The sequence below is a fragment of the Macadamia integrifolia genome, chromosome 13 (genome assembly GCF_013358625.1).
Source record: "Macadamia integrifolia cultivar HAES 741 chromosome 13, SCU_Mint_v3, whole genome shotgun sequence".
Taxonomy (NCBI): domain Eukaryota; kingdom Viridiplantae; phylum Streptophyta; class Magnoliopsida; order Proteales; family Proteaceae; genus Macadamia; species Macadamia integrifolia.
Window position 1 is genome coordinate 21,439,849 of NC_056569.1, and position 11,708 is coordinate 21,451,556.

At 40.3% G+C, this 11,708-nt stretch overlaps 2 protein-coding genes across 6 annotated transcripts in view; one reads left to right on the forward strand and one right to left on the reverse strand.

Moving 5' to 3' along the window:
- The window catches only part of LOC122059277 (probable UDP-3-O-acylglucosamine N-acyltransferase 2, mitochondrial), a gene marked incomplete in the record, with an annotated part of 6,232 nt that extends 4,134 nt beyond the window's left edge, over positions 1-2,098 (forward strand). For both annotated transcript variants that reach the window (XM_042621981.1, XM_042621982.1), the window contains 6 exon segments: positions 231-295; positions 448-499; positions 586-656; positions 791-857; positions 1,538-1,609; positions 1,692-2,098. In XM_042621981.1, the coding sequence (XP_042477915.1) occupies positions 231-295; positions 448-499; positions 586-656; positions 791-857; positions 1,538-1,609; positions 1,692-1,760 (396 nt within the window).
- Positions 2,099-4,653: 2,555 nt separating this feature from the next.
- LOC122059727 (proline-rich protein 36) lies at positions 4,654-10,488 on the reverse strand. Of its 4 annotated transcripts, XM_042622740.1 has the most exons (5): positions 10,269-10,488; positions 9,339-9,914; positions 8,846-9,233; positions 6,255-6,532; positions 4,654-6,090 (listed from the first exon to the last, which is right to left on the reverse strand). In XM_042622740.1, the coding sequence occupies exons 2-5, from the start codon at positions 9,892-9,894 to the stop codon at positions 5,288-5,290; spliced, it is 2,025 nt and encodes a 674-aa protein (XP_042478674.1). In that variant the 5' UTR covers positions 9,895-9,914; positions 10,269-10,488; the 3' UTR covers positions 4,654-5,287. The 4 variants fall into 4 exon arrangements, with proteins under 4 accessions (XP_042478674.1, XP_042478673.1, XP_042478671.1 ...); XM_042622739.1 differs by having other exon boundaries at positions 8,846-9,896; XM_042622737.1 differs by having other exon boundaries at positions 8,846-9,914.
- Positions 10,489-11,708: the final 1,220 nt, after the last annotated feature.

Below are 11,708 nucleotides of genomic sequence, written 5' to 3' on the forward strand. Positions count from 1 at the left end.
TGGGGAGGAGATGGGGGCGGTTGTCAAATATGATTACTTGGTGAATAGTCCAATCTGTGACCTCCTTCCTGGGTGGCAAAGTGGAAGATTAATTAAAGAGTAGGAACTGGTCCGAGAAGAAGGCATACATGCTGAATATTACCATGACAGTTATCAGCATGTGGGATCTTGTAGGTGGATAACTAATTAGATTTGCCTTTCTTATGTAACAACTGTGTTTTTTGTTGTAGATGTTGCATGCAAGGATAGGAAACCATGTTGAAATAGGTTCTAATACGTGCATTGATAGGGGCAGGTAAGATGCAGGTTGCCTTTGAACGTTTCTCTAATTTGTTCTCTCACTTTCCCTCTCAATTTTATTTCATTTGAAGACTTTGTGCTCACCAGAGTTCTCTTAGCTAGAATACAACCTTTGCATGAATGTTCATCTCATTTTTTGTCATGCAGTTGGAGAGAGACTGTTATAGGGGATCATTCAAAAATAGATAATTTAGTTCAGGTGAGGACGTGAGGTGCTTCCTTCTTGCACCAGTATTTATTTTATTTATGGATTCATTACCAATACCACTTTCCTTCAATCTGCAGATAGGTCACAATGTTGTTATTGGAGAGCGTTGCATGCTTTGTGGACAAGTTGGTCTTGCAGGTTCAGTGACGTATGTAACTCACGAATCTCGATTTGTTTGAAATTGAAAGTCAAATCTTACAGTGATCCGTCTCCTGAATTTCGGTTGAGCTTTACTAAGTTTTATATGCTTATAATTTTCATCATCTTTGTGTTGTTTGGTAGGTTGGGAGATTATGTCACTTTGGGGGGAAGGGTAGCAGTTCGGGATCATGTTAATATCGCATCAAAGGTACTACTTGATTACAAGGCTGAAATAAAGTTCTCATTGAAGACCTCATAAAAATTGTTCCACCTCAGGTGGCTTGCTTCAGTTGCAGCACTGGATATATATTAGAAAGTATTATTATGATTCTTGAATTTACATCGTGTACCAACTTCCTCCTAATGTGGTTATTGGGGCCTATTCTACTGGGGACTAAAACTATGATCTGGTCATCTAGATGGTTTAATATGAAACATGGTCATTGGGCACATTATTAATTGATCACCAAGAGAACTTAATTACTTCTTATGCTTCTCCTTTGTATTATTAGTAGTAGTTGTTCGTAGGAATTTTTAACAGGAGAGCTCCTAGGCCAGAAATGAAACCTGTCTGATCTTATCAATTTCTATTGCGTACGTAATAAAGGTTTGAGAGGGTCCAATAGTTAATTTGGTTTTAATCAAGGATGCCTCAAAGGCGAGGCGCATTCAATTTTGGTTATTTCCACCATTATGCAGACCAAGTGGATGGATGATGATCATTGTCTGTCACTTTTTTGTATGTCATTATATTGACAGTTTCAGCATCTTGAATTTGCCAATCCATTGCTGTCTCTATTGTTACTTATCTCCAGTATTCCTGGATCAGCCTTTTCAACTTGGTGGCCCCTTGGATAATAAGATATCTGATTTAAGTAGGGATTGCAGGTCCGCCTTGCAGCTAACAGCTTTGTTACCAAGGACATCAGTGTGCCTGGTGACTACGGTGGTTTCCCTGCGGTAAGTACTATCATCTTTCCTTCCACCTATTTCATCATATGGTTTAAGTAAAGTGATGCATAAATTTCCGGTGGCTGAGCAGGTTCCGATCCATGAATGGCGCAGGCAAGTTGCTACCCACCGCCGAATTGTGAAGAAGGGAATTTCTTAAGTTGTGTTTTGATGCTTTGCATATCATTGGTTCTATTGCAATGAATCTATTTGCTCTAAGTTGCAACTCTGAGGTTCATGTTTGGTCTCAGCAACTCAACCCAGTGCATAAATGTTAAATTGGAGATGGTTTTCTTTAATGGATCTATAGCTCAGCAGTAATAGTTCTTGTGCAGAGCTCAAATGGAAACAATGCATATAATTTCCTGGTGGCAGTATGGTGAATGGCAGCACTATTTGAAACTGTTTTGGGCCAGAAAATGTTACCCGCTTATGTAGCCACTATGCCAGCATGCATACTAATGGGATGCCGCGTTCAGCCCATGGTGGGGCAGTGCAGTCTTTTTGTGCTTGTTTCTAGGTGAATTTTTTTTTTTTTTTTTTGGTGGAAAATTTTTTCTTGTCTCGGAATGTGGACCTTGCGCTAGCGCTCCCATCTCTCTCTCTTTCCCCTTAAAGCTTTTGCCAGTTTTAAGTCTTCAGATTCTTGACAAATGACAACTTACAGTCATAGATTTAGACCTATAGCCACCAAGTCCCAAGGCCTGAGTTAGCCTGACCAGACTTGGGGATAAGGCACAGAAAATGGAGTTAACTGACAGGGCCATATGAGACGATAGGAAGTCACTGGACATCATCAATTAGTTCTTGGCCATCAGCCCCAACCTTCTCCACTTGAATCCCGGACTACATTTAAATCCCATAAGAGTCCAAGGATCGGCTATACTGAACACTAAGGCATGAAGAGCTTGCCATAATTCTCTTTCTATCCTTTCCTGTTATGGTCGTAAACGGTTGTGCCACGGAAGGAAGAGGATAACCCTAACAAACTAACAACCATGTGAATGTGTTGAGGACCTGACTGAAGGTTCTCAAGAGTCAAGAGTTACAGATCTCGGGTTCTGGTCCGTCCAAATTCTGATGGATGAAGAGGGTAGGGGAAAAGTTCAAATAACTGATAAGTCATATGAGAAAGGACTTAGTTATCCGTATCGGATCTAGATCCGTGCATATCAATCATTTTTTCCTCTATTTAAAAAAAAAAAAAAAAAAAGTATATTTTATTTATGATTATAACCCTGAAACAATATTGGTAATCAATCCAAATCGATCACGTATCAATACAACACAACCAATATGGTAATCCGATACCAATACTTATAACCAATGCATATGAGTGAGCTTCAATTTAAAATTAACATATATTCAATCCACATGGGCTCCTCATACAGTAGTTAGATCATATGGTAAAAAATATCCTATTATGAGATAGGGAGAGGGATAGGTATGCTAGCGTAATACCTAGGAATTAAGAATGCTAGTGGGATTTTGACCATAGGATTTGATCAATTTGAATTAAACCGTTGGATGAAGATAAGATATACAAATTTTCAATCCACCATTACTACACCTTTCCTCTCTCTCTTCTTGTCGGAAAAGCCATTCCTTTTTATTAGATCCAGCCGGAGAAAGTGAACTCCGGTAGGATCCATAGCCGACGAGCTTTCCAACCTCTCCTATGTCATGTCCCAGATCACCCCTAGCCGCTCAATTACCGACATCAATTCTGACACCGTGCATGTTGATATTGAGCAACCACTGCCACTGTTGATGGAAAAGATGCCCCATTTGAAAGACGTTCTGGATAAGCTTAAAACCTAACATTCTCTTTAGCAACATAAGATTCGAGCATATCCAATGACTTTTACAACAGAAATCTGAACACATTTGTTACAGAAGAGAAGAAGAAGTACCTGGGTGAAGTAAAAATCTAAGAAGAATAAACTTAGAGGTCAAAACCTATTTATAGAGGGAAAAAAATGGTGATTTTTTTCTAATCAAAGACAAGATCATGCAAAAAAACCCACAAAAAATCAGAACTTCTTAACTAAAACTTTATTTCTTGCAGAAATCAGTAGCGAAAAATCCATTTTTTTCGATTTTTAAATGCATTAAAAAAATCTCAATATGTTAGAAATGGGAAGCTTCTCTCCTGTTTCTCGCATCACCGGTTCATAGCAACAGTAGCCGCAACAATCACAGCCGGAACAGAGGAAATCGAACAACCAAATAAGTCAATGGTATTCTCTCTTCGCTTCTTATTTTTCCCCCAAAAATTCTCGGCATCAAAGCCCTGCACCTATCCCTCTCGATCCGATGGGTCTCATCATTCCCGCCGTCGGAAAATCCATGTAGTGGAGCTTGCTGCTGAACATCGATCTCATCGTTCCCGCCATCTCAACCTCTACTTCCGAAGACGGAGTTGGACAGGACCAGAACCAAGGTGGTGGTTGAAGGTGGTTCTGGCGGATCAAGGTGACGCCCAAGGTCAAGTTTTTATCCGGCGTAAACTCACCAAAGAAGTTCTTCGGTGTTTACGATGGTCATAGTATGATGGCAAAAGATACCGTGGAGCAGCGGTATTGGGCAGGTTCTGTAAGACCTCGCCACATGAACGGATGAGATTTTATTTGTTTCATCTAACGGTTAAAATCCCGCTATCATACATTATTCCTAGATAATGCACTAGCATACCTATCCTATTCCCTATGAGATATGTTTATTTTGAATGGTTAATCACTAAGGCGGAAAAAAAATGAAAGAGCCGCTTCATCTATTAACTTGCTTCCGTGTAGAATCACGAACATCCTAGGGTTAACCTAGGAAGTACTGCCCCGATTCTAAATATAAGGTCATAGCACGACTCTGGGATGCATGGCTTCAAAGAAAAGAATTTTGCAATCTCTACTTATTCTGAATAATTTTTTCACACTTGAGCAGTGTTGGATGTTAATGACAAGAGCTGATTGTCATTCTGATAATAATCAAACCCGAGTATATTTGATTATTTCAAATAATTTTTAAACTTCATAAAAAATATAAAAAAATAAGACTGAACTAAAAAATTAACCCTTAATTAGATGAAATTGATCTTTTCAGTCTAGTCCTCAGAAACAATATCACAAGGTAAAACTACAACCATATGTTATCTACACAGTCCACATGGGAAGGCCCATCCCCTTCATTTTATAGCAATCCTGTCTTGATAGCCCTGAAGGTTCATTCAAGAATGAACCAATTGCTGTTTCCATGATGCAAAGTCTGACTTGTGTAGGTGCCTGAGAGCCAAAAAGATAGGGTATAGGAGATTGAGAATGTATAGAGTATTCTGCATTCAAATCCTTTCTAATGCAGTTTCAAGCCATCATTCTAAACCATTTCTGCAACCCAATTACCCATAATACATCACCCTCAAAATGGCCTGTCATCATATCCAGCCTGCCTCATTGTCATCATCACTATCCCTAATAGCAGTGACATTACAAGAACACAACCCGCAAGAATCTCAAGGAAAAATGTCCAAGTTACTGTCATCATCACTATCCCTAATAACAGTTACACTACAAAAACACAACCTGCAAGAATCTCAAGGAAAATTGTCCAAGTTACTGCTATGTGCACAAAACAAGAATTCCCAAAACAAGACGACACTGATTTAAGATCCTACTTTCTAAAAAGTGTCCGGTATCACCTTGCTGCAGATCTGGCACTCATGGAGGAATGATAACTGGTGCTTCTCTGTTTCCTATATGAAGTATAAACATCATCGTACTGACTCACCTCATTTGGATTAGCCGAAGCTCCAAGCCCCAATCGTCCAGAGCTACTGGATCCTGGTTTCCGTTCTACACTCCCATCAGCAAAAGTCCCTGTCTCAGGGTCCACCTGCAGATTTGGGGGTGGAGGTATGCAAGCCCCTCCCTTCCGAACAGGAGGCTCCATCTCATACTCTTCCTCATCATCATTCGATTCAGATGGTTTCATGGGTCCTTCAGATGGGTTTACTTCTCCAATCTCTTTGAAAAACCTAGAGACTCTCTCTAAAATTTCCGAAGGAGGTACGGTGGATGGAGGGATCACGGTAGGAATGTCCAAAGGACTCATCGGAGAGTAGGGAACCCCACTTCCAATCTGCATCTTCTTCACCATTCCAGGAATAAGGCCAGGAGGGAAGAGAGGATAAGGTGGTAACTTTTCTCCAACATTAGCCGTTGCAGTTGGCAACAAATTGGGGGTAGGTGGTTGATTTGCTGGTTGAATAGGTGGCACAGAACCCACAAAAGGAGGGGTTGTGACTGGTGGGTAAATGCCACCCGGAACTGCGCTTGAAAGATATTGCTGATTTGCAGGTGGTGCAAATTGGGAACTTGGCATGGGTGATGGTGTGGTTGCAGTAGAAGCTTGTTTATCTGCTTGCTCCAGATCAGAACCTTTTTGCTTGTCAGGCTGCCATTGGGAAAGATTCTGGGATGGTGCTTGATGTAACAACCCTGCAAGAAAAAACGGAACAAGCAAAACATTCGCAGGATAAACCTTATTGTTTCTCAAACACTAAGAAATACATATGTAAATACAAAAACGTGAAAGCAGCAAAGAATAGCTGTATGTGTGCTGTCATTTAAGGGGTTGGGGGGGGGGGGGGGGGACTAATTACCAATGTTGCCGGAGGGGTCTGCAGAAGCAGAAGACACATTTGGCGGTCCAGAAAATGTACTTGGTGGCCCATTCATCATCTCACTCTCAAGGACATAAATAGTCTCACGGTCATAAACTTCCTTAGAAGCCCAGAACAACAAAATTTTCTGCAGTCGAGATTGGTTTGCCTCCTTATTGTGAGGATTGTGGTAAACCCTTGCAAGCATGGTCCCCAGAACAGGTTTGAAGGCAAGGGCCTCATTATCAAGGTCAGTAGGATTGATCCGCCGCTGCAAGCTGAAAATTTTTAAAGGGTTAAGATCAAGGGACACTAAGATTACACTTATTAGCATCACATAATAGAAGTATATGCGGTAAGCATACTCGTTGACATATTACTGATAATAGAATCTAACACCCATAGACATGTTACTGATTACGCAATCAAAGAAAACAATTTCTGCTTAAAAAGGAAGAGGAATGAGATCAGCTAATCGATTTGTTTCATTGATTAAAACAACAACTGAAGTGCACAATCAGAAATATGGGCAAATTTTTGCATTTTGAGTCAGGAAACCATAGGCAAGTGGGAAGGTTCAAGCTTCTGGCAGGGCAACTAAATTGTTAGATCACCAAGGAAAATCAGATTGAGAGCTGGAAGCCAATAGATTAGTCTTTAGCAAGGTAACCATGATCTTATTCTCAATCCTAAGATCCAAGAACAAAGACACCTGAAGGTATGAGATAACGTCCAACATCAATCAACTAACTTACGTCAGGAATCTTGAACAAGCAATAAATGTTCTCAATAGATAAGCTAATGCTTGATGATGAAGGTACATCCATTAGCCTCCAAAAAAGGAAGCTCAACTATCTTTGGAGCATAAGAAGTCTCTTCACCCATCATAAATTGGAGCTACTCCCATTCTTCAGAATTCAGAGACCCACTGAAAGCTTCAGCAATATCAGAATCAACAGTGCCTGCATGATCAGACCCTATGAGGACTTTGGATAGAACAGATAATTATTATAAAATTCATGGCTGGGGGGAGCAGAATCCAACCATTAACCCAAATTGCATTGAAGCAATTTGTTGAGACCAAGAGATGAATTATTTTGCAGAGTTCAAGAGAAATATGCTGAAGACAAGCATAAGGTTTTTGGGGATGAACAACTATTGCAAACCGTCAAGGAGGCAACTTGTGATTACTCGTCTAGCTACTTTGGCACATAGCAGGGCCAATTTCTGATTCATGTATTCAGGTATAAAAAAGTTTCTCTATTAATGTTCACATCACAAAGTGTGTGGTTTATCCGAAGAGGGGATGCATATGAATCTAACAATGCAAGTAACATTGAGAAGAAGGTTAGATGAAAGAAATCATATATAAATGGAGTAGGACCTAATTTAGGTAAGAAATAATAAGTACAAAAAGTAGGATATGATCTAGGTAACAGATGGAGTAAAAAGCACCACACTGTCTTAACCTAGATTCAACAATTTCATCAAAAGATTACTTGTTCAACCAAATAAATGGAAGGCTATACAACATTATCTTAAAACAAAAATGTCACAATAACTTAATAATAGATTTACTTTTTCAAACTTAAAGGAGTCCCTGGATAATAATAATTCCACCCAGATATTCATCAGAACGGTTACTCAACTGGTGGATACTGCATAACTAGTCCGAACAACCAGTAGAACCTGATAACCTAGTCATGTTTTGACTAGACTGATAAACCAGATCTATCAGCTTTTATGAGGAGAAACAAAAATAATTATCAACCATCAAGTAGGCTTGTGTAACAAGTTTGGCCTAGGTCAACCTTTTTGTATGATCCCTTTCACTGACTGGGTTGAGATCTTGTCCAGATTCAGGGACGGGACATTACGCTTGATGCTCAAGCTTTTACCCTCACAAAATTAATACAACCTCAGGACTCAAGTTGGCAAAGGAAGAAAGATAAAACATCTATAATGTCTACACAAAAAAATTACAGGTAAATAATATTGATATTTTCCTAAATAATTACAAAAAGAAAAGAAAAGTAGAGAATTCAATAGATAAAACGCACCAAGATAGTACAAGTAATAGATGTTATCAAAGAACAGAAAGCGGAAATTGCAAGCAAAACATGGTAATCCAATTCACGTATAAGCTGATAAGCAAGTAAATTCTTCATACACAGGCTATGTTTGTTTTGCCATAAAATATTTCATGGGATTGTCGAAAATCAATACACATTTGTATAAGGATTAGAAGGGGTGGAATATGTTTAACTGAAATGCAGTATAAAAAGGAAGAAAACAGCATTAATTTCACAATTCGGGATTTTTCTCCCCAAAATACAGATGGTATCTCGATCATTGGTACTTTTGGCACCCATGGAAGACTCCACCCGTCACATGGCTTGATTCTTTCCCTCACCCAATCATGTTCAGATGTGCTTATAGGTCATAAGTAACCAAAACAATGTCAAATGAAAGAAAATTATATAAAATTTATAAATAACAATTATATTCCCTAAAATATTTTGTGCTGAAACAAACATAGCCCAAGAGAAATCAAAATTTTGCCCAAGATCAATTAGGCATTAAAGAAGCACCTGTCGAAAAGAATGTCATTGGCAAGGTAAATAATATGCAACTGCCTTTCAGAATCATCGAGAGCAAGCACCCTGTCTTTGAGAGCTTCTGCCAGAGCTGGTGCAAATGGTGACCTTTGCATAAACCACATTTTGGCACCCTTGATTGATTCTTTAGTACCAGTGAGATTGTTGAGAACATTATTGAGCTCAGCTCCTACATCAGAAGGAAGTGGTCCAGAGAGACCCTTGAAGGACTTAGCTGAAGGGTCATAATCTGGTCGAGCCTGGCCCATAAAATGTTGAGAATGCTGCTGCTGCTGCTGCTGGTGATCATAAAAGGGAGGAAAAGGAGGCTGGTGCAGTTGAGGAGTCCCCAGCAAAGAAGCAGAAGCCACAGCACCAGAAGCTGGGGCATTCAAGGGAGAAGGGTTTAAGGGAGATGGACTCATCATGGGGTTTGGAGGCATCATTGATAAAGAGGAAGGAGGGAAGGGAGGATTGAAAGGGGCACCTGAGGAACGTGTAGATAACCAAAGCTTGTAGCGGTAGTAATCATGCCCCTCAGCTCCAAAAAGGAAACTATACGCAGGATTGTCTTGCTGCTTCTCACGTATCATGGATTCAAATTCAGGGCCATTCTTGGCAGCATATTCAACAAGCTTATCAATGCGTTTGTGGAGCTCAGGATCAGATGGGGGAGCAACTGGAGGTGGGGCGGAATCAAATGGGCTGAGGTACGGTGAAGGAACATGGTGAGGGGGCATATGAGGTGTAAAGGCTGGTGGTGGCTGCTGCTGCTGTCTGATATGGAGCGGATGGGAAGGGTGGTGCGGAAGAGGATGGAATTGCTGTTGTTGCTGCGGTTGCAAATGGCGATGAAAAGGAAACTGTTGAAGAGAAGGATGTGGGGGCAGAAATGGAAGACCATGCATTTGTTGAGGAAATGGCTGGTGCTGTGGATGAAACCCAAATTGTTGCTGCTGTTGGATGTTGGCTGCTTGCTGTTGCTGTTGTTGAGCGAATGCCATAGCTGCAGCTGCTGCATAGTCATGAGCCTGCCGATCCATCACTGCTACAGATAGTATGGCTGAGAAACCCAAAAAAAAACTAGTGACTAAGAAGAAACTCTATAATATTTTCAGGACCCCAAAGGAACATCCAAATCTATACCTAGGATTGCTCCTTACCCAGTTTTGATTCTAATTAAAAGGGTTACTTTCCCTTAAAAAAATATTCCTTTCTTCTTTCTTCTTTCTTCTTTCTTCTTTCAATGAAGATATGAGGTATGGATATAACCAGAAAGCGAACCACACAAAAAGATACAGAAGATGCTAAACCTAAATTCCGAGACCTGGAACTCCCAACAGCTTCGAAGACAAAATGCTACTAGAGTATTATTCGGTTTTGAAATTATGAAGAACGTAAAAACCTAACCGCGTACCTGAAGATTCTCAGCGAAGATCGAAAGCTAAATGCTCTGATATGGTTTCACGCAAGTTCAGAATTTTTACTTCCAAGCTCAGAGCCAATTGCGACTCGCGACGAGTGGGAACATTGAAGTACCCGCAAAGATTTTGCTCTGTGCGACAGAGACCCAGGTAATTTTCAGCCCGAAAAGAAAAAGGAATTAATCCAAATAAATAAAAAGGGTAAAGGTTCCTCCGCAGGCCGGGTAGAAATCGTCTGAAATTCTCATCTTGTATAATTTCATATAATTCCATCTTAAGCGATTGACACGTGTAATATTCTATATCTAGGGTTCATATTAATCAACCATAATACAATGTTAAACCAATGAAAAAACCGTCTTGAATCAAACCATTAGAGAACAAACTGGAACAAACAGGGTCGGTTCACCTTTTTGAAATAAAGGCTGTAATTTGTTCCCTCTTTCTCTCCCTCTTGACTCTCGGCCTCTCTCTCTCGGCCTCTCTCTCGCGATCTCGACTCTCCCTCTCGGTTCTCTGTAAGCCCTAACCCTAAAATCTCGACACTCCCTTTGTTCATCGCTCCCTGCTCTCTGCTCTCTCGATCTGTTCCACGCTCTCGACTCTCTCTGTGGTCGTCGCTCGACTCTGGTAGCTCTCCCTCTTGGTTACTAGAAGCCCTAACCCTCTCTGTAACCAAAAACTCGGACGTGCTCTCTCGACTCTCCCTCTGTTTGTCGCTTCCTGCTCTCTCGATCTGTTCCACACTATCGACTCTATATGTTCGTCGCTCGAGTCTGGTAGCTCTCCCTCTCTGCCCTAACTCTCCCTCTCGGTTACTAGAAGCCCTAACCCTCTCTGTAACCAAAAACTCGGACCTGCTCTCTCGACTCTCCCTCTATTCGTCGCTCCCTACTCTCTCAATCTGTTCCACGCTCTCGACTCTCTCTCTGTTCGTCGCTCCCTGCTACGAAAACATTTCTTCTTCACTGCAAAGGTATGAAGAACAGCTCCGTCATTTTTATACAATCTTGTGGATGTATTTGTTATGTCAAATTTTTTTTTTTTATTAATTAAGTGTACGATTAAATCCCCACCTTAAGTGTACGATTAAATCCCCACCAAAACCATACCAAGTATTGCTTTACCTGGATCACCAATTTTTAATAGAATTTTTTGATTGCATCCTTTTCTCTGTGGTTTTGACTACAGAAATATTAAGGGAAAAGGGTTTGTAATTCCCCGTTGATTTCTCACATGTCCAAAGTTGTGTCAAACAATCTTGTGCAGAGTTAGGGATCAATGTGGACATGGCTAAGCATCTCTCGCATTGAAGTGAAAGAGAGTTTATTTTTATTTTTAATGAAAGACTCAACATATGCCTTTCACTTGATACCACACCTTGATGTTTGCTCTCTGCCTTTAATTTTTTTTTTTTTTTAATAGTTTCCTTT

Bases quoted from the DNA above. Each gene is read 5' to 3' on its own strand.
- LOC122059727 (XM_042622739.1), bottom strand. From the start codon at position 9,894: ATGGATCGGCAGGCTCATGACTATGCAGCAGCTGCAGCTATGGCATTC. The intron at 6,533-8,845 runs GTGCTTCTTTAA...AAAAATTTTCAG, and splicing joins AATGACATTCTTTTCGACAG to CTTGCAGCGGCGGATCAATC. The intron at 6,091-6,254 runs GTAATTAGTCCC...TTTTTCTTGCAG, and splicing joins AGACCCCTCCGGCAACATTG to GGTTGTTACATCAAGCACCA.